We start from the raw sequence: 22,989 nt of genomic DNA on the forward strand, positions 1-22,989 counted from the left end.
AGGCTGAAAAGCAAGCATATTTCTTTTTTTTTTCTCTGCAATAATCTAATTGATTATCATAGCTAAGGTTTTGGCATCGAAACACCTCAAGTCATTCAAAGGTATAGAAGTTATATCAAGACACGATGCTTACCATGTGGTGAGACTGAAACGATCTTGCATCACTAACTGCCACTATGTTTTTAAAGTTTAAGTGGTCAACAGAAGAAGTGCTGAAATGTCTATACACTATTCATAAAAGAAGGTGATTTTCTCTCTTATGTTCATTCAAATCTGCTTCAATTGTAAGTTCAGTGCAAAAAGAAAAATTGTCATAAATCAAACTCACACATCTATACTCTCGCGTACCTATAGTCAATAATAAACACAACATAAATTTCCCCAAGTGAGAAAGAAATGTCCCTTAACAGCTATTTTTCTATTAACCAAGATATTGATTAATGCAATGCAAATGTAATTAATGTAATTGTGTAAACGGTTAGATCACAAACAAAAACAAAAAGGTAATAAAGGACAAGTCTTTTGTTTTTATAAGTACATATTCTAACCATCCGCAGTATTAAACTGCTAATCGTAACCATTCACTCCACCTAAGATAGCCTGTATTAGCATCGTCAGCAGCAACAGTCAGTCAGTTGGCTCCTGGTAGGTCTCCTGGTGGCCTACTTCAGTCCAGGCCATGCCCTGTCTCCACATGACACCTCTCCGGTGAAGGACAGAGGTGAGGGGGCGTAGAGGTCGGAGTCTGTGTCTGACTCCCCCTCTGCTATGAAGGGTCTGACCCTGGCACAGAGTGAAGGTCCGGCTGCAGCTTCATTCACTACCCCGGCTCCTGAGCCTGTAAAGAAAGAGGGCCCAAAGAAGTCCTCCTTGGCCTGTGAGATGCTGAAGCCGCTGAAGGAGCGCTCCAGCTCCTCGTGGTCGACGGACGGGATGGAAAGGGAGGTGTCGCTCTCCATGGCGGCGGTGTCCTGCCGACGCCTCCTGTGGCGCCTCCTGCTCCTGGAGCCGCTCTCTCTGCCGTTGCAGCCAGGGCCGGAGGTGGATCGATCGTGGACCGGAGCAGGCGGAGGCGGGAGGCGGAACAGGGTGGGCGAGTGATCGCCGCTGCCACCAACCGGCGAAGGGGTGTTGGCCACACTGCTGTTCCAGGCGGGCTGGCTGAGCGGGTGCTGCAGCTGGTGCTGCCAGGAGGTAGACGGGCGGCTGTGGCTGCCAGAGGGGGTGCCCACCGATCTGGACACACAGCGACCCAGCAAAGGGTCTTTCGTTTCCAAAGACCCGTCCGAGCACGGAACAGCTGGCACTGAGCACGTCTGCAACACCTTCTCCTCCTTCACCTCCTCCTCGCCCTCCTTCTCCTGCTTGCACTCCTCGGGGCTGTGGTAAGGCGGGGCTGGATACGGCTCCTTGGAGTTGAAAAAGGCCTCTGTTTCCGAACGAGGGATGCCCATGCGCTGCACATACACGTTGACCAGGAAATCCAGTTTCCTGTCCATGCAGACCACCTGCAGGGTGAAAGAAAAACACACACCATGTAGAAAAGGTGTTCCTAAAGCGTGAACCAACCCGTGGGACATTTAGACACCTTGAGGAAACATTCATACCTGCTTTTCCACTTTGCCCAGGCGTCCCATCATGCTCTGGTCATCCGCAGCTTCTCCCTCAGCTTTAGGACCTTTGCCAACTATCTGATCAACTCTAGCATTTGAGAAAAGTAATATCCAAGTTTAAAAACAAACACTCTGTTCTGCCACATGGGTGGCTTAAGAACTTAAGAAGTTCTTAAGAAGTTCATGATGCCAAAACTTAAGAACTTAAGAAGTTCATGATGCCAAAATGATAGTGAACTACTGTGACATGAAAATTAGGTTAAGAAAGCGTTCATGTGTACGATATGTTTGGGGTGAATGAATTAATGTATGGTGGCCTTCATTTTCGGAGAAAGTGTGGTTTTCAGTTTGATGGTGTGGATGCATGCATTATGAGATCAGGCGGTCTTTAATGAGACAATGAGTGACTTGAGGTGGGACATTTTGTCTAAGGGCAAAATGCATCACCTGGCATGCTTTCCTTGCGCTTCATGCTTCATTTTCATTGCATCCTGCTGGGGGAGCTCTCCTTCTGTCTCTCCAATGTGAGAGCAAGCATCTAGCACTGTCAAACCCCTGTTGAGTGGGGCCACTTGACGCGGCTCATTGACATTCAGCGAGAAAAGCGGCGGGAAGTCTCGCCTTCGTTTGCCCTTTTTCTTGACAGCAGCTGATACAACGTGACATAAGAGCCAAAGCGGCTGCACAACATACTGTTTTTCCAACTCTTAACTCTATTCTATTTAGTATGAAATGTTAAACTTGATCTCAGCATGTGTCATCTGACTAAATGAGACAGGTCAAGTGGCTTGAACTCAAAAGGGGTTCTGTCAATCAAAATAATGGTAGCACGTAACTGCTTCAATATTTGGACTGTGGTGTAAGGAGCATTATGCTGGTTAAAATGGTCATTCTACGGGTGCAGTCTATTAACCTAACCTAGGGCCTTCAGTGGACTTCTTTTGGCGAGGTGTTGATGGGGGAGGGGGCCCCACAATCATATCTACCCTGCCAAGGCACACAGAGACGATATGAGCGCAATGCAAAATGAAGCAACGTCAGGAATCACATAAGCTATATGGATAAAACACGTTTCAATATATTCCACACACACAAGACATACGGTGAGTCTGACTTGCTTCTTTGGATGAAGAGTGCATGTATTCACTGTTGGAATATATTCATTCTACAGGTCAGACCTTTAGAGGGATCAAAATGTGAGGAGCTAACTCACGGGAGGTAAAACAATGTATTTATACATCAATGCTGGATCTAAAATGATTTTGGGGACAGAGCTGAAGGAGTGAATCGTATTTAGATAAAGAAATGTTACAGACACAACACTGGGATGTGAATACAACACATGTCGCCGGACAAAATGGAACAGGCAAATCAATGACTGGCGTGTCACGACATGTTTGTATCCAGCGAAGACACCAACGACATTGAATTACGTCTATAAAGTTACACTGAGTTCAAACTGATTATGGAACCAAAGCAAATAACTGAAAAATGCGTCCTCCGTATCCACCGTGATATTTAGACTCACAGTGACAGTAGCAGTTGTTCACTCTGAGACGACCTGTAAATGAGCGTGGGTCAGATTTAAACTGCAGTATACAGTATAGCGAACGTTTACTTGCCTGGACTGCAGGTTCTTGATGCGAGACAGCATGTCCAGGTTACCTGCAGAGTATTGCTCAATCACATCCATGACGTCATAAGGCCGCAAGCTCTCTTTGAACCTCCGCTTTGACACCAGAAACTTCATGACGCTGAGGGAGGACACATTATTATTTTTTTAGGCATGAGTGGGCAGTTTTCACAGGGGACATTTTTTACTTGTCAGAAAATGACAGGGAATACCAAGACCCTCAAATTGAAGCAGCTAAATGGAATTCAGCTAATTCTTTTTTTATATTTACACCTTTTCCCACTGTGACAAAATGTCTTTCGTTAAAAAGGCCTTTGATAACAATTTGACACAGTCGATATGAAAAACTGGGATAATTCATTATAACTTGGGAGTTACTTTCATAGTTTGACAAAATAATCCCAACCTAAGGCCCAGAGCTTTTTCCAGAGCTTTCCACCACATCTCCGGTCTTCATAAGCAGATTGCTCACTTTTTGTTGGGTGATAACAGGTGGTCATATACATGCAACTCCATGGCAACTGAGCAAACTCCACCCACTTAGAATGATAGATATGATTGAGTGTTCAGGAAAAAAACCAAGTAAATTGACCTTGAGTTAAGGTTATTTTGTTAAACTTCTATGTTGTGAACCTCCATGCTCCAACCTGTTGTCATAATTTTGGCCATCCTTACAGTTGGTTTAAATAACATTGAACTAGTCAAAGTAAATGCTGAGACCTGGGGACCCTACAACAAAGTCCAACTTCATTTTCAGGGAAAACCAAAAGTGAGAGCTCCAAAATTTTTGCTACTAAGGTCAAAGTTGGTCTGTGTTGGCCACAACAAACCGTTTTGGCGGGGTTTTTCCAATAACTTTCATTTTCTCCTCAGGATAAGATTGCCTGACCTGGACGTTATCTATAAACCTGTCTGATTGTATGACTTCTTGCCCCTTCAGACTTCTTTTTAGCGATGTCACAACATTCCTAGATCTCAACAATAAACTTAGGTACAATGTTATGATTACCGGTGAATTATGGACGGAACAAAAAAAAGCTGAATTATGCTTAAACACCATCAAAGCTAATGAAGTCTGCACCACTGATGATTAGTCATAATCACAAATCATAATTGACGAAGTAAACATTGCAGAACCATTCACATTGGGTATTAAAGCAAATCCTTACCAGATTGCCCTTATTGTGACCCTCAGGCCTGGTGGTAATTCTTGACTGAGAAAATCACAGTGGCAGTTCTTATCATCGCCTATTTCCTCTCCTGGGAGGCTCGCCTCTGCGGAGCAAAGACAAGAACACTCTTAAAGCATATTTAATCTGCTTCCACACGCCCAGCGTGCACAGCAGAAGCAAAGCAGGGGCTGTTGCTTTTAGCTTTAAGGAGGTGCAAAATTCAATTATCAAAGTTGGTTTCAAGCCAGTGTGTGAGCGTGGTGAGCGGGCTTCGTGGAACAACGGAGAAAAATAAAGAACTTGGTGCAGAATTGAAGGATAGTGCTGATGGGATAAAGCTTTACTGAAACCTTTAATGACAAGTACTCTCTTCCCACCACCAATTACAGTCTAGATAAGTGTTGTAATCTATGGACTTTGAGAGGAATTACATAGAGACAAAGGAGTCAAGGCCTAATCGCAGGCTAACAGAAATTGGAAGAGGTTCTGGTAGGGAAAGTGAGAGGTCTCTTCATGCAACATAAAGCAGGGCTTTTTGGGCATTTTGTCTCTGGGTCAATTTTTGGATTATCTTGGCACCACTTGACTTGAACCCACAATCAACTCGGCCCGACACTAATGTAGAATAGTACTATATTCATCTTTATCGAGAATCCTAATATTAATACATGCTTAGTATCATGCTTCAGTCTTCAGTCATCACTGAGTAGGAAAACAAATAGGACGAAAATCCAAACAAAAAAGGGTTCATGTCAAGGGAACAAATCCCAGCAGATTTCAACATGCAGGTTTCTCAGACCGGTGAAGCTGACTTTTCTTTTAATTATTTCCCCCATAAAAGCCAACCAACAAAATATCCCAATGTCTTACTTATTAAACCTTCAATTGCTGCAAAGAAAGAGAGAGAGAGAGAGAGAGAGGAGAGACATGGAGAAAGATTTGTTATGGAGTGTAGCAAGATGACAATGGCAGACAAATCGATTCCAAACATGGAATAAGTGGATTCCACAGAATGATTTCTGGTTCATGTTTGAATAGGCTGGTCTCTCTGCTCTTACATTTACACGTACCAAACTGCACATATTATAAAGTGTATGTAATATGTGTGGTAGAATATACAGCTAGGCATCACAGAGTGCATCACAGTTCTAAAGTGAAGACATGTCATGGTGACTTGTCTGACCTGGAGAACTCTTCAGTCCAAAGTCTTCATCCTGCATTTCAATCAGCACTTTAACATGCCATGAAGCGGAAAAAGAAAAAAACAATGAGAATCGGTTCAAATAGTTTGACAAAAAAGAAAGAAACGGTGATGTAGAGAAGTGTGTTCGTTGACAGTGACACAGTCAGACAGTAGCCTGGATGACATGTGGATGTGTTTGGGCTGTCGAGCAACTAATGATGGCTGGACACCAACATTTGGATGTTGGTGTCTGGTGACCAGCGGACCTTTGTCTCCAAGGGACAATGTTGAAATGTTGGCTTTAGCGTGTCTCCCTCGTGTGTTTGAATGCATGTGGGAGGAATTACAGTATATAGCAACAGTCTGCAAAATGAGATAAGATAGGCTTGATTTAAAATCATTGAAGTGCCATCAACTCCTTCTAAAAACACACAGCTGGAGAGATCTTTCTATCTGTTTCACGAAGAAAAAGCCACAAGCATATTTCTCCAGAAATGCAGAGCTATTCCTTTAAACAGCTGCAAACTGTTTAAAGTGTTTCGTGAAGGTTTAAATGCTGTTTCAGACACTTTCCACCTTGATATGAATGCAAATGTACAGCAAGTAGATCACTTATTTTACTGTGAACAATTAGCATGTTGCTATTCCTAAAGCAGAAGTAGTTGTCCATTTAACACTCATTATGCTGAACTGTGTGGAGCTCCCTCACCCTCTGAGTTTTGCCGTGAGGTGCTGCCCCGGGACCTGAAGGAGTGCTTTGGCCCTCGGTTCTTCTCGTTGAAGCTCCAGCTCTTGGCGACTTTTCCGGGGCTCCCCTCGGCCCCGTCCTCTGGCCCCGGAGACTGGGTTTTCCCCTTGGCCATGGGAGCCTTGGAGGGACTGGGGAACACCTTGTCCTTCAGGCTGGCCTTCCGGCTTGAGGAGGGAAATGCAGCCAGTTTAGTTTTTTTGTTTTTTTCAGCATCATTCAATTCAAGCACACAACTATCTGTAACTAAATGCCTTCATCCTACTGCTTTGTTGCTCTAAGTGTAATCTTGGGAATGCTTTAAATTGAGCACTGATGTGATGGTAAATCTTACCTCAGCAGAAACGTAAAAAGGGCAATGTCCTACAGCAGAAGGAGCCATGGCCACATACCAACATAGTGGAGCATTCGGTGGGTGTGTCGGGCAAGCAGCAGGGAGCTACGAGCAAGCATGCACGGGAAGCAGAGTGACAGCGCACGCCTCAAAAAGGAAGAGACTGTATGCAAAAAGTGAACACAAATCGTGCAAAATAATTCACAATCGTTCTGTGCGCCCCACCTGCTACACGGGAATTGGTCAAAGGAAACGCATTAGGCAATATGCACCTTGCCTGCTGAACAGAAATGCTGATTAGGCAAAAAAAATAAAATAAACGGCAGCAAGCAAATCAACAGCATAAAGTCATAACTAAACTGAAACCATAAATCAACTGTGACAGGGCGATAAACAAGGATGTATATCTTTTTTTTTAGAGAGAAAAGTAAAAGGTATGGGTAGATCAGCTCTCCCTTGTGTACATCACTGACAGAACTGCACTATATGAAGTCATGTCAGAATCTATTTTTCACAAATTGACATATTATTAAAAAGAACCTCCTTCTACTGTGATTCCTCTACCTTGTGTTTCATTAAAGACGGAGAGGAACAGAGTTGGGAAGGGAAAGAGACACACAGACTTGCAGTGCACACTATACCTAATAGTTCTCGGACAGCACCCGCAAAGTCTGTCTTTGTGTGCATTTTCATTACTGGAGAGGCGGGCAGTAGAGGAGACACAAAAAGATAAAGTAGCAGTGGATACAGTCCCAAAAACAGCAGTGTTGCCATACTGTGATGCAAGTAACACTTTAATTAATTTGCTACCAGTCGCATATAATAAATAAATCCTTTATTTTTAATTTTCCAGGTGTGGAATGATTTTCTAGTATTTTTTTTCACAGTTAAAAACTGAATATGCAAATGGCTAACAAAGTCATGATAAAGTGTTACCACATTGGCAATAAATACAATTGTTTCTTTGGCTCGAAAAACAATGTGATCAAAATCAAGCGGTGCTCATAAAAGTGTTCCAAATCACTTTTCACCCCCAAGGTGTTGCTGAAAGCTAGGTCGTCAAAGAACAGCTCCTTGGTGAAGACTTGAGGGAGCGGGAGTGAGGCCAACGTCAGCTGATCTTTGAGCACCAAGTGAGCAAATGCAGCATGACTGTTCTTGAAGGAGGTGCTCACACACACACACACACACACACACACACACACACACACACACACACACACACACACACACACACACACACACACACACACACACACACAGTCGCATCCATGTCTGACCTTACGATAACCCCCAAACACACACACACAAACATACTGTGCACACACTCCTCCAAGAAGAGTGCCTCAGCAGCAGCTAAGAGCAGATTTGAAGAGAAGCCAACAGGGAGGTGAAGAGATATAAGAGCTGATCAGATCACAGACCTGGGAGAGGTTTCCGTTTGAGACTCCTTCCTGTGAGGAGAGAGGACACCAGCTGTGACACGGTGCATGTCAGTCTCGTTTTACACATGTCATAATCAACATGCTGTAAGGGTCAAGCTGTCAAGATGCTCAATATTAAGTCAAGCTACTGGATGGTAAAAGCTGTGTACATTCAAATGAAATACAAGATGAAACAAAACAATGATGAAATCCCAAACTGTCTAACTCAATAGATATGGATATTTATGAAAATGTAAACTTATTGAACCTGCAATACCCTTTTGGGGCCACTAAGGGGCAGTAGAAAAAAAGCTGTTAATCAGCTTTCTGATATTTTGGCCTTCACCAAATCTTGAGAAAGTGAATCACATCTTCAATTTACTCAAATGCTCCATATGTTCACCAGTGTCACGGTCACTAGTTGTTGTTATTATTACCTCTTAATACTTAGGATCATATTGATTAATGTAGGTTTAATATGGATTTTAAACATTTTTTCTTTTGTCAGATCTGTCTTTTCTATTCTGAGATTATTGCTTCAACAATAATAATCATTATCCCCATGTTTATACCTGAATGACTTGCCCTTCAGATTCCTCAGCAGGTCTAGTTGATTCAGAGGTGGAATAAGTCTGGAAATAAATGTCAAGTCTTTCAATAAGTCAGTGATGGAAGGTTACAGCTCGCCGCCGGGCATTCTAAAGCTAATTTCATTCAGTTTGGCAGTCATCTATTCTGCTGGTCATCACCTTTTCACCTAAAAAAACACAATTCTTCAAAACAGACAGTAGTATCTGATTCAACAAGAGAGTTTGCAATACAATAATACAAGGATGCCCCGCAGGTTTTCCACTCAGCTCCCCAGTTTTGAGAGAGACGGCAGAACGTGATATGGGAAAACAGTTGCATTTATTGAATATGTGAATAATACACGGCACTATTCAGACAGTTTCATCACGTACCTGTACATTGGGACAGCTACAGTCTGCTCGTAGAAATCCCAAGTGTACAGCAGATCTGTGCGGGAAAGGTTGGTAGCATAAAACCTCCACGCAGCCTGGATGGACAAATGAAACATTTTTTACTTTTTGACAGGAGCACAAAAGAGAGATGTTTTGGTAGTTTGATAAATCTGTACATGGTGTTATCATACAGTTTTTCAAATACCTGGATGAGGCCTGCTGCAGGGTTTCGCCTCTTCTCAAAATGTTTCTGCCTGTGTTGCTCCTGGACTTTGAGGGCAAAGCCAGAACCCAGGATGCCCTGAGCAGAAACAATGTGACACATGAAGTGATCCGTTACCTTTACAGACCTCTGCTGGCCAGGAGCTGGAATTGCAACAACTCCCCCAATATTGCAGAGAGCAGTGAGCAAATCCAACAAAAAGACCTTCATAATATAATAGAACAGATTTCCACAGGTTTGCAAAGCATCAGGGTGATAGAAATGTGAGAGCAAATGCTGTTGAAAGTGGTGAAAACTCAACAAAGTGCTGATACAGCAATTTATGTGTAATTGACTGAACACGACTGAGCTGCTCACTCAAAGCTTACTGCTGAGTCTGACATCTTCAAATGTTCAAATGAAAAGGGGAAAATGAGCAGAGTTTTCTGGATTCAGGGGAAGCTTTTAGGATACTTGTACAGTCTAAGGACCACAGAGGACAAATGGAGTGCACTGGCTCACTTAGAGTGCTTTCTTTTTCTGTGTGACTAGAGTAGAATCATAAAAGACTGAAAAGTTATTAGGTGGCTTGGATGCACATTATCATATGAAGTGCTGCACATATTTTTCCAATATATCACAGCAGACATTTCAAAGCAATAAGAGCAAAGGTGTAATTGATAATTGATGGCCGCATTCTGTTTAGGTGCTCCGGCTCCAGGGCCCTATTATTGTGTATGCTGGTTCACTGAGACAGTTAAATGTATCAGAGCCATGATTGTTAGGGTCTGCTACATCTTTTATAACTACGTTATATCATACACATGCTTTAATTGTTACAAATAATAACATATGCCTTGCATTTTAAAGCAGCATTCATTGTTTTGATTTTGTGGGGCTGTGCAGCAAGCTGTGGACAACACTGACACATTATCCTAAAGTTGATATTGTGCTAACCAAAAGTTGCCTATTTACACAGTACAGTACATGCACACAACCACTTGACTACACAACATACCCGCTTCACTACACAGCAGACCCACTTCACTACACTACACAACACAAACACTACACAACACAACACACCTATTACATGACATACCCATCTCACTACACGGCACACCCACTACACAACACACCAACTACACTAAACACCCACTACACTACTTGACACACCCACTATACTAGAGGACACACCAACTACAATACACAACACGCCCACTTCACTACACGACACACCTAATACACAACATGCCTAATACAAGACACACCCACTACACTACACAACAGAGACACTACACTACACACCTAATAGACAACAGACCCACTACAAGACACACCCACTTCAACTCATCGACACAGCCACTTCACTACAAAGCCCCCCCCCATTGTATCTCACCACACACCTACTTCACTTTACAGCAGACACACTTGCTCTCCACAGCACACCCATTACACTACACAACACAAACACTACACAACACACCAACTACACATCACACCCACTATACTAGAAGACACACCAACTACAATACAAAACGCACCTAATACACAACATAACTAATACAAGACACACCCACTTCACTATAAGACACACCCACTACACTACACAACAGATACACTACACGACACACCTAATACACGACACACCCACTACAACTAATCAACACAGCCACTTCACTACAAAGCCCACCCATTGTATCACACCACACACCCACTTCACTATACAGCAGACACACTTCATGGCGAAAGGTAATGTAATTAATGCGGCAGGACTGGAAACACTTTATCCTATGGAGGTGCAGAGCAATAAGACCAAATCACTGAGCGCTTTACACCACGAATGGTAGAGACTTAATGAACACAAACTCTTATGCCAACAACGCTGGGTTCAAAGTACCCCTGATGATCGTACTTACAGCAGGAAGAGCAAAGAAGGCCACCCCGACCATGCTGAATGTGGCTGCCAGCAAGCGTCCATTCCAGGTCTTGGGAACCTTATCACCATAACCAATGGTGGTGAGAGTGATCTAATGAAAAAAAAACGTTATTCAAGTGGTGTGGTTCAGGTTGCATATATTTCGAAATAGAAGCGAAAGAAAATTGGAAATATATTTGGGAACATAATATCACATACTGTTTTCTCTTTTACTATAATGTGGATAATGTAGAGCCTTGTTTTTTTTATTTTTACTTACCAGTCCCCACCAAAGAGCATCAGCATAGGTCTCGAACTCGTCATTTGACTCCTTTTCCACAGAGTAGACCAGGAATGAAGCCAGGATGAGACACAGGAAGCCTATGTACCACGCTGTGATGAGCTCCTACAGGGAAAACCAATACAATGAGCATCAGGAAATCTAAAGTAATAACATGTCATCTAGGATGCCTTGCAAAGTGGTGAAATAACCCCTTGTAAATTGGTTTTCAAAAGAAATGGCCTTTCTGTAATAATATCGGACATGATTATGGCAGTCGGATGTCCTCTGTGGCAAACCAAGTACTTCATAAACGTCTTTATTTCCCTCAACGCATGCTGCACACCCGACCTTTCTCCATCTCCGTCTCACCACATCACACACAAACACACATAAACACACACACTAACACACACAGACAGTTTCACAGTTTCCACAGCTTGTTAGTGCACGCTAACAATTCTATTTCAAAGCTCATTAAAATAAAACTGCAGAGAAATATGTCTGCATGACAGAGTTACTTTGAAGAGACACAGGAAACAGTTTGCAATGACAGGAGCACAGTGGAAAATAAATTACTTTTAGATAAACTCCCATTGTTTAAAACCCACGTGTCTTCACATGGTAGCCCATCTTTCTTTTTTTGCCACCCAAGGACATCATTTCCACTGGGGGTGGAGGGGACATGTCCCCTCACTTTACAAAGTAAAATCCAAACACAGGCTGCCTGAGAGGCTTATAAAGATTGCTGAGTTTGTATACAGCCTTAGAAGAAGACTACAAACAAAGCTGAAGGTGGAAAAAGTACTTTCACCTCCTCTGCATGTTTTCTGGGTTAAATATTTTGTTTTATTATTCTCCTAAAAAGCTTCTGGAAGTGGACATTAATCAAGGAGTAAAGGATTGCTATCCAACATTGCAGCATTATCTATCATATTAGGTATTTTTATTATGCTAACATTATTATGTAACGCATGATAATTCATTTTTTTTTAAAAAACAAAAAAACCTGTGCCTGCAAAAAATTCAGTGTATTTAATTTGACTGCAGTGCACCCCACAGATGGCTGGCTATTTATACCAACTCTTTGATCACATAATTGAGTAAGATGATTCAGTGAAGGAGGGCTGAACTCCTCCCGAACACCTCTACACAATAATTAACGGATAGGATGTCACCTTGCTGTGGGCATACACCACAGATCCAAGCAGCTTCCAGGTGCCTCCGCGGCGATCCATGCGCAACATGCGCAGGATCTGCAGGAATCTCAGACTCCTGATGGCCGAGGTGGCAAAAACATTGCCTTGTGATCCAGCTGCCAGCACGGACACTGAGGCGATCAGCACCATGATGTCTGGAGAGAGAGAGAGAGAGAGAGAGAGAGAGAGAGAGAGAGAGAGAGAGAGAGAGAGAGAGAGAGAGAGAGAGAGAGACACACAATCATAGAGCTCTACACGGGCTGGAAAGCATGCAATGCCCAGAGATGGTTGATCAAATCAGAGTACAAAAGTTGTTCCAAGTACTTTGAAATGTCAAATTTCAATTGAGTTTTCTATGGCTTCAAATTCCGTTTCAGCTCATCTTTAACATAACCTCAAGGCAACGGATATGAAAATCCCCCAAAAAAGGACAACAAAGGTGGCTGTCACTTCCTCAAACCCAAAAGCATGAATGAAAAAACCCAGTGTTATATTCCTTAGAGAGAGCAAGTCGAGAGAAATGGCTCAGGCCCACCATGTTTTTCTCACCTATGACACAGAAAGGCTTTCTGGCAAATTTTAGCCTCCCTCCCCATCCTCTGTATCGACAGCAGCAGCCAGCAGCCCATATCCTCACGATGTACTCCACCCCGAACACCACGATAGTCACAATTTCCTGTGGGACAAAGCCGAAATGGTGGAGTGACGTGATCATATATGTGGAGTGTCAGTTTACAGAAAATGACATAATACCTACCAGGATGTACAAGGCACTCTCTGAGCTATTTTTGAACTCTCTGATCGTGGCAAAGACCGAAAGTATGAGACAGGAGAAGACCAGGAGGAAGCTGGAAGAGATAGGAGAACAAAAACAGTTGTTGTTCAACAGTGAAGCAGACTGGAGAAGCGTATGGAAATAAGAGCTGTGATGTCAGTGAAACTGCCCCGCCCTGCCAGTTAAGACATACAACTGTGTGCATTAGGTGTGTGAAGCGTTTTAAAGAAAGTTGTGGCAAAACTATCTGCATTACTGGATGCCATTAGAGCTGAACCAATCCTTTACGGTATTTCGGCATTAGATTTAATGTCCAGCTGTGGTGATGGCATGCAGTATCATACCATGAAGAGCGATTGCCATCTGCTCATCAATTTCTAAAGCTTAACAGGGTACGGTTGAGGAATGAATGAATAACTGGGAGCTGCAGAGCCTGGGCGGCATCCTCGTTAGTGGAAATAAGCCAAACTGCAGAAACAGCTGCAGCTCATTTAGGATGAGCAAAAATAAATAAAAAGTCAAGATAGAAGAAATGAAGGCAGGGGAGCAGGTTGCATGAGGTAAATGTTTTTCTTGAACGAATGAAACAAATCTGATCTGGAATTACTGAGTACAGGAAATCCAATCACCTGTGAGGTAAAGAACGTGGAGTAACATCAGCTGAGCACCAGCTCTTAACAGAGAGAATGAGAATGTTGAGAATGTTTTTATCTGTGTCGGTCAGAAGCTCCTCACTTTAGTGACGCAAACGTAGTAACTCCTCCTAACAGTCTGAACAAATCATTAGTGATGTTCAGCCTTTTCAACATAGGACGGGAGTTAATGGCAGATGTGATTCAACTTTTAAGACTGTGACAATAAGCCAAACATCTCAACAAAAAATAAAGGTAACAATATGTTCAAAGATAAAAAAAACAGGGATTCTTTTAGATTAAATAGAAGAATGATGGTGGAAGGTTCAAAGTAGGCTGATTCAATTTGGAAGAAAAATCTAATCTGCAGCCTCACCTCTAGAAGACCGTCTGAGAGCATCAGACGAGCGCTCTATTGGATGGAACATAACATGTGATTTAAACGGCAGGGTTCGACCTGAGGGACTTTCTTTAGAAAAGATCAACTGGAGCTAATGGAGAGTGCCTGGTGAAACCCAACACTGGGACAATGGAGGATGGTAAAAGACGCAACTAGCATTACTCTTCTGTTGGTTGGTCACTCCGAAAGACACCTCTCCATTACTTCGTAATTTCATTCATTATTAATATAAGACATATTGATTTGTGCAGCTTTAAAAGCGTAGAAGGGGGCCATCATGGCAAAATTCCACCCAGAGGGCCTGGAAAGAGCTAACACCAGCCCTGACACACTCACCTTAATTATACAGTCCAAGAACAATTATTCTCTGTGCTACCTTCCTTGGACTGAATTTGGTATTGTCAGCTTGTCCATTTCATCAAATCATTGATGGTTGGCACTTTTGACTAAAAGCCTTTCCAGATGGTAAAAATCTAGACTGTGATTTAGTTTCAGGTTAAATTAATTCGGCTTGATATTTTCCAGCAGACATGTTTTGTTGTGACAATAATACATTTTGTTCCTGTCTTAATCTTGGTATAGTTAACTGCGGTCCCATTGAATCCCTCTGAACCTTTCCTCTTATGAAGCTTTCAACACAAAGTCCTCACTCCTTGAATAAATTCTGTATAAATATGTATATACATGTCATTTTTCACATGATCTACCCTGACACGCAAGTTCATCGAAGCTTTTACATTCCATCATGCTTCATCAAGCAGTCACCCATCCTCCTCAAGGACCCTCATCAATCCTCTGGATTCCCTTGCTGTAATACTTTTTTTTCCTTTACCAGAACTGCAGCCGCCCTCATTTCCCTTTTCCTGCTGCCGCAGTTTCTGTTATCAAACTCTTGGCAGAGGCCACTGGCCGTCAGCCAATCAGAGTGGAGTGACAAAGATCAATGGTATATGAGGCAAGTCCATGGACGAGCTCATTCCTTATGATATTTGTATCATTCTTCATCAGAAAGACAACAAAAAGCCAAATGAGCACATTCAACCACCAGTTCTCTTCATTTTGTAGGTTTGATCCAGGCCGTTCTCTTTTACTTCTACAGTACATGTGTGTTTTTGGCATCTCATACATCACTGATGGCCACAGCAGTCAGTAATTGCTGAGCTCTTCTGCCATTAGTGAGCAGCTTGTCTGTTTAGTTTCGATTTAATCTATGTAAACTGTTGAAAGTCGTTTGGTATATTGGAATTACAGTCAGTATAGATTTTGTCAGTTAAAATTACCAACAATGTATTATTCAAAGGAAGGTTTAGTTTTCTTCTGTGAAGGGCACTCAATGTTGCAGTCTTTTTCTGACAGCTTGCTCTTGTAACAGTGGTTTGCATATATCATCTGTAATCACCAGGTTTGGTGATAAACACAAATTCCTTTCTGGTTCTTTTTAGCACCCGTGAAGGTGCAAGTGACGTTAGTACAGACTTCACATCTTGTCATTTACAGCCCTCTGACTTGTCACATCGACTTGTCATTTCACCATCTGGAGACCAACATTGTTTGATGTAGCTGTACTGGAAACACATCCATAAATAGGACTTCTTGGCTCCAATTCATGAGTCTACAGTGATGAATATCACTTGTAGTCAGTTTGCTGCATGACATCAGTTCTTCTTTACATTTTTAATCTGATTTTCACATAGGACTGATTTTCACATAGGACATAGGACCGATCTCTATTATTCCTTAAATACATGTCACCACAAGAAGAAAATGCTGTGGACAAAGAAGCTGGCTCGCTGCAACTCTAATTGGACATCAGTTTATGCAACTTTCCCGACCCGACCTTGCCAAGCTCATCAGTACCTCCTAATGAGGACACTTACTGATGAAGGAGAGGGGCAGAACCTGGAGCAGTCGAACGATTAGCTTCTACAGTTGTGCGGAGTTTATACCTCTCTGGATACACACAACAGCTCATAGTTTGGAGAAAGATGGGATGAATATGCATGAGATCTTGTCAGGAGAGCACAAAGAGGACAATAAACAAATTCTCATTTAAAAATATTTGAAATGGAATCTGTTGTTTCTGATTCCATAAATGGATGTTTCAAATACTAATAAAGTAACATTCAGATACAACATGCACACACACACGTGATCATAGAGAAGCATAAACTATAAAACTGATCTGAATCACATTCCCATAAAAACGCCCAGAGAAAACAAATGAAGATTCTTTTCTCATTCACTTAATTTATTGCCATATATACGGTATATGTGAGTATGTGTAAAATGAGAATTGTCTTGATGAAAAAAATCAACAGGCATTGCAGAGGTGCATTGTACGAGTTGGGATTGTACTTTGTTTTATATGAGCAATCACAGGCATGATTTTAACAAATAAATCAGACAATGCACAGGCAGTTTAGTGATATCCCCCGCAGTTGTGGTCTCAACCGACCTCTAAATAAAATCCAGTAGAAATGCGGTTGATTGCGAGATGAAACGAGACCTTCAAAAAGTGGCCTTTGAGACCAAGATAGATCTTGAGAACTACAACACTGCTATAGGACGCTATTTTTTACGCAAGTTAATCTGGATTGTCAAGTCTGTCCCCAATTAAAACCCACTTAAAAGATAAAATCACATTCACTCTTGCGGTAGATAAACAGCCACGGGCAGCAACACACACACACACACACACACACGCACACACACATCCACTTGTTGCCGGAGAGGTCCAGACGAAATCACTGAGAACGTGATCAATCAAGCTGAGGGGGTCTGTTGTTGGAAGCAGAAAAGCCTGCATTTCTTCCTGAGCTGCAGATAAAGAAGCATTGATTTGCCCCCCTCAGCACAACATTGCCTAACCAGACATACTCATCACGCTAAATTTAGACTGCGACGAACCAGAGGAGAGCAAATAAGGAAGGAGGGCTCTTTCCCTGAGCAAATATAGTGCCAATAGTGCCATGTGCTAGCACTGCGGCGTACGCTCAGTGGGCTCCTCGGGGGATGTTTGAGGGTGGTGATGACTTTCTCGGGCACTTCTCTTGATACATGAACTTTAGTTACCCTGTTATCTGCCGTCATCGTGTTCCTTTATGAGCCACAGAGGTACCTTGTGTTGTCATGTTTAGTTAAGATTCAGATAAGGGAACAGTACATAAAAAATAATGGGGAATAAAGGAAAGCAGAGGAGGGATCATCTATGCTTCCTACAAGGCCAGACTTTAAAAGTGAATTTAGATTCCATTTTTAAACCTGCAATAACTGATCTTATTTTGGCCACTTGGGACAGCATCAGGGCGGCTGTGGCAGATGAGGTAGAGTGCTCGTTCCGCAACCACAAGGTTGGTGGTTCAAACCCCTCTACAGGCAACATGCCGAGGTGTCCTTGAGCAAGACACCTAACCCCAAGTTGCTCCCCGGGCGCTTCTTAGCAGCCCACTGCTCCTCCGGGATGGGTCAAATGCAGAGAATTGTAATTTCCCCATTGTGGGACTACTAAAGGCTTAATTATTATTATTATTATTATTATAAACGGGCCGTAAACACAGGACATCATATATAATATCACCTTTTAAAGGTAAACTTCAACATTGGCTTATTTGCACATTCAGCAGATATGAGCAACATTAGCACGTTGTCCATCTGATGATTCTTAGCACGTAGTCTCACTCATTTTAGCTCTGGGTTTGGTCTCCTCCAACCCGTGAGGGAAGCCTCCGGCTCTGTAACTGCCACATGCTCCGATGTGTTCACCAGCTAGTCGCTGACTTTGTCTGGGCAGGTCAAGCACCGTGGGTTTATTGTAGCCTTTTTCCTTGAAAATAGCTGCCTTCTGAATAGCAGCTGTGGCCACAAGTGACATCAACAGGTTGATGATAAATGCAAACTAGTGCACCAGTAGCGCACAAGTAGAAAAGAGTCACCAAAGAGACTCATTAATGTCAGTTTAACAACAACATTTATCTCACGTTTGCTAACATTAGCCACCGTACGCTAACTGCTATCATACGTGAACTGTGCTCGAATCGTCAAAAAACTACGTCCTATGTCTTTTCCTCACCACTTCTACTTGACATCATTGGTAAAGGTCATGATGTTAAGGAAAGATGTGAATGAGAATTTATAAGGATAAATAACCAAAAGATAACAGCGATGCTAAGAGAATGGAAGTAATTGACGTGCATCACTTTAAATGTTGCTTCCACAAGGATTTGTGGGTTGGTGGGTCCAATGTACTCTACAGACCATTTCACCGTTGTAAACATTCCAAATGTGTCAGTTCATTTCCTGTTGCAGTGTTTGTGAATGACATCAGACGACAGGAAGTCAGCATGGACCTAAGCTGTTGCCCAGCAATGCAATTCCCTTCAAAACAGTTTGATAAATTAGATAAGAAAGGAAGCATTGAAACAGCTTTCTATAGCATTTACAGAGTTCAGCCTGTTCTCATCACGGCTGCCTCTTAGATACTTCCTGGCACGAAATGGGATTCAAACGGAAGATCTGGTTCAAATCTATGTTGCAGATTGGCCAGAGCGTCGGCCATTTTTATGTGTACCGTTGCCAATGTGCAACAAAGTGTAGAGCGCCAGAGTAAATGAGTCAAATGTAATGCTTCATCCACACACTCTTGTCACAGCGTAGGAAAGCACATTGCTATCCCCAGACGAGTGACAACTTCAGTAGCTAACTAGCTGACAGCTCGATAGTTAGCTAGCCTGCTAATTCCACCATGCATTTATGCTACACTGGTTACAGAAAATGAGCTCAACAGCAGCAGGTGGTGTTATGGTTCTCGTGTTAACGAAAGAAGGGACAACCTAATAAAATATCAAACTATCAGCTTTCCGGGGCTTTTCATCAAAGCTTACAGTGGGGACATAATCCATTCATAGCCATAATTTAGCTACAGGACTCATTCAAACTCTAAGTCTTCTACTTCCATCTCCCATCAGACACCTCTTCTCAGAAAAAGCAGACCACTTAATCACATCTCAGCAGCCAGCTTCTGTCAACTGGAACATGTCCTCATTCTGTCTCTCTTAATCACTTTAAGAAAGCTTAACAGAACATCCATATTGTTTTCACTGATCAAAAGTCTCTTTGCCGACTTTTACAGCGGTAGTCCTTTGTTCCACTTCGGTGCAGAACCGACACATTTTGTCATCTAACAGCAGCAGAGGCCTTTCCATTTCCTCTGGTGTTCCCTGCAAGAGGACACACAGTACTGAGGCTCCTATTGGAGCCAAATCAGAGAAGATATCAGAGCCCTGATCTCAGAATCGGTCTCTGGGATGGATCCATATAGGGGGCCGAGATATAGAGCTAACAAATTAAAAGCATTTTTTCACAAGCTTTCAAACTGTCCCTCCTCAAAGAATTTGAGTACAAAGACCAGAGACACGCTGCAGCTGTTCTGACGGCGGGCTTTTAGATGAAGCCTTTGCTGTTAATGGTTTTTGCAGCTTTCCCTTTCACTTGAAAGAATAAAAAATGTTCAAACCCAGTCTGCTGCATTTTACGTGGTTTAGATCCACATGAATACCATTGACAATGGAACACTGTGTCTCCCTTTGAACTGATGTTGCAGGGAAGGGAGGCCTTGGTCTAAGACCTAGCTAGATAGATAGATAGATAGATAGATAGATAGATAGATAGATAGATAGATAGATAGATAGATAGATAGATAGATAGATAGATAGATAGATAGATAGGGAAAGAGACAGAGAGGACGCAGCGTGACAGAGAGCATTCTGGATATAGGCACTCATGTTCAACATATTGATCATTTACATGTGCACTACAAACGAGGCCGAGGGACAAAACACCTGCCTTCCTTGTCAGGAGAATACCCATCAGAAAGAAATAGCTTTGTCAGCTCAAGGCAGCGGTGTCATTTTTATTTTTGTTTTTTTGGAGCAAAGATAGGCAGGAGAATGAATGAGGAGGGGAGGGATTCGACTGAAATCAGCACGATAGTTTTATAAATCAGCTGGCTGGAAGTAAAAAAAGAGCCGGGAGAATAAATGAAGTGTGGTGGCTATGAATAATGTATAGAACAGACAAGTGGAATGGAGGTGGATGCTCTACTGCAAGCTGGGTGGCACAGGGTGAACTTTATATGTAGGGTAGAGTTGTACATTAAATCACAACATGCTTTCCACTGGATTCTGATTAAAGCAGCACAAATGGTACTGACCCTGTTCTAACCAGGTTGCTTGGTGTAGTTTGGCTCCTAATGCTGTATTAACCAAGTAAAACCATCACTGCTGCCTGAGCTAGATTCAGCCATGCAGTTAGCACCACACCTTAAGAGCATTGGTCAATAAAGATCCTAACACTAATGGTAAATAAGGAGTTTTAGCTGGCTGTCGTAGTATTCAGTTAATATTTCAGAAGGGCCTGTGTGCGTGTGTGTATGTGGTTTCACATTAAAGCACAGGCTTACTGCTGGGCATCCAGCCGTCTCTTGGGAGTGGATATGCTGTGCACAGTGGATTCCTTAATGCCGTGGTGTTTCAGCCTCTCACTAACAAGCATGCACTATCACAGAGTAGGAAGGATTCAGGCATAGCTAGAGGGCAAATACCAGCAATACTTTACCTACTTTTTCATTTGGAAAAGAGAGCTGACACATGGAGGCTAGCAAACTGTATCTTTCGCATTAAAAGGGGGCCACAAGGACTGCAAGTTGCATGTGTTAAAATAAAATGGACCTGTAGTTGGGAGTACTGCTCAGCTCTTACAAACAGTTAATGTCTTCTGTGGTTCAGAAGGAGCTTTATCAACTCTGAGAAAAATAAAAAAATGATGGATGCATTTCAGACATGCAGTTTGAAAGCAAGGGCAATTATGAAGAATCATGGGTAATGCAACGATTCCGACCATGTGTTTTTCTGTCTCTTGTTAGCCCTTTCCCCAAACTTTATGGAAGTGTATCACTAAATTGCAGTCCCCTTCTTTAAAACAAAGTGTCAAAATGAAGGGATGTTTTCTCTCAAAATATTATCATTGTCTCTTGGGGGGCTTGCTTGCTCCAAAGCTGACCTCTGGACCAGAGGTCACCAACCACCTTTATTATTCATGAGACACAGAAAAGACAAAGGCATCATGTTCCAACTCCAAGAAGCTCACAGACTGTTTACTGGCTTATGGTATCCAGAACACTCCCTCCCTCCCTCCCTCCCTCCCACCGGAGCCGGGCTGCAACGGTAATTAGTGGAAGTACTGAGGCGGCGCGGAGCTGTCCACAGGCCGCGGTGCTGAAACACACTGCTGCAACACACTACAACTCTGTACCCAGGGGCGCCGCTAGGGATTTTGGGCCCCATGAAAAGAATCTTTACAGGGCCCCCAACACAGCGGACTGAACCATTTTACGTAAATAGAGGGGGGGAAGGGGGGGCCCTGCAGGGGTTGATGCTTCCAAAACAAATAAAGGAATTGTTACCAGGACATGGAAAATAAAACATGTGTGATTATATGTTAGTTAATAACTTAGTGTCATTATTTTTTCTGTATTATAATTTCATCATCATTAGGGGCCTCTCTGGGCCCCCCTCCATCATGGGCCCCTAGAATCCGTCTCCTTTACCCCCCCTTTTCGGCGCCCCTGTCTGTACCCATGAATATAGTGTGCAAAAAAAAAAAAAATGTGATGTGCAAATGTAGAAACACAGGCATCATCCTATTAATTAATATGATGCAGGAATAAGTTGCAAGGCGTTAAGAGTTAAAGCAGGAGTTGTGCAGGTAGCATGCATGACTATGCTTAACCCTATAATGCGCCATCTGAGCATCATCAGCGCAAAAACGAGACATAAAACCCCGCAGAACTCCACAGCAGCCTCCCTTCTCTCCCAGAATAAAAAAATATAAAAAATAAAAAAAATCCCAGCCCCAAAAAGGCCACAGTGACAGAACCAACATCTCACTTACACATAAGCGTGGTAGATGAACGCCCATCCCCGCGGTCTCTCCAGCGCATTGTAGAGGAAATTCTGCAGTTTCCGATAGCTGGCGTTTTTCTTCGACGGTCTGGGTCTCCCGGCGGAGATGCTGGACCTCGGTCCGCAGAGGATGCCGCTCCGCTTGGTGCTCCCCGAGCCCGCAATGAGCAGCGCCCCGTCCCTGCCGGATTCCGGAGCACCGGGGTCCAGTCCTACGAAGCCCACCCTGTGCTTCTTCTCTTCGGCTTGAGTTGGGTAAACCCCGCCGTTGAGAGACTTCTGCACCATCCTAAAGTGGAGACGACTCTACCGCGGAGTTGTCCGTGTCCTTGCCGCCGAGGGGACGCATCACCGGCGCTGAGAGAGGGGTGTGTGTGTGTGCTGGTGTGTGTGTGTGTGTGTGTGTGTGTGTGTGTGTGTGTGTGTGTGTGTGTGTGTGTGTGTGTGGAGGATGCAGACGCCGTCGGTCCCCTCACTCCCCCCGAGGAAAACCAACTGGAATAACCACAGCGTCTGCTTTTCACCATAGCCCCTTCCAGCCATATGACAGATACAG

At 43.0% G+C, this 22,989-nt stretch overlaps 1 protein-coding gene across 1 annotated transcript; it reads right to left on the reverse strand.

Annotated features, from left to right (window-relative positions):
- Positions 1-662: 662 nt before the first annotated feature.
- LOC129099850 (potassium voltage-gated channel subfamily KQT member 2-like) lies at positions 663-22,721 on the reverse strand. Its single transcript, XM_054609258.1, has 18 exons — positions 22,423-22,721; positions 13,426-13,516; positions 13,218-13,344; positions 12,648-12,823; positions 11,470-11,595; positions 11,191-11,301; positions 9,275-9,370; positions 9,070-9,164; positions 8,680-8,739; positions 8,108-8,137; positions 7,325-7,378; positions 6,311-6,516; positions 5,602-5,649; positions 5,289-5,306; positions 4,416-4,521; positions 3,236-3,367; positions 1,608-1,701; positions 663-1,508 (listed from the first exon to the last, which is right to left on the reverse strand). The coding sequence occupies exons 1-18, from the start codon at positions 22,719-22,721 to the stop codon at positions 663-665; spliced, it is 2,715 nt and encodes a 904-aa protein (XP_054465233.1).
- Positions 22,722-22,989: the final 268 nt, after the last annotated feature.

The sequence above is a fragment of the Anoplopoma fimbria genome, chromosome 12, assembly GCF_027596085.1.
Source record: "Anoplopoma fimbria isolate UVic2021 breed Golden Eagle Sablefish chromosome 12, Afim_UVic_2022, whole genome shotgun sequence".
Lineage (NCBI taxonomy): Eukaryota > Metazoa > Chordata > Actinopteri > Perciformes > Anoplopomatidae > Anoplopoma > Anoplopoma fimbria.

Bases quoted from the DNA above. Each gene is read 5' to 3' on its own strand.
- LOC129099850 (XM_054609258.1), bottom strand. From the start codon at position 22,721: ATGGTGCAGAAGTCTCTCAACGGCGGGGTTTACCCAACTCAAGCCGAA. The intron at 13,345-13,425 runs GTAGGTATTATG...TTTGTCCCACAG, and splicing joins AGAGTGCCTTGTACATCCTG to GAAATTGTGACTATCGTGGT. The intron at 11,596-12,647 runs GTGACATCCTAT...TTTTCCCTGTAG, and splicing joins TGGTGTATGCCCACAGCAAG to GAGCTCATCACAGCGTGGTA.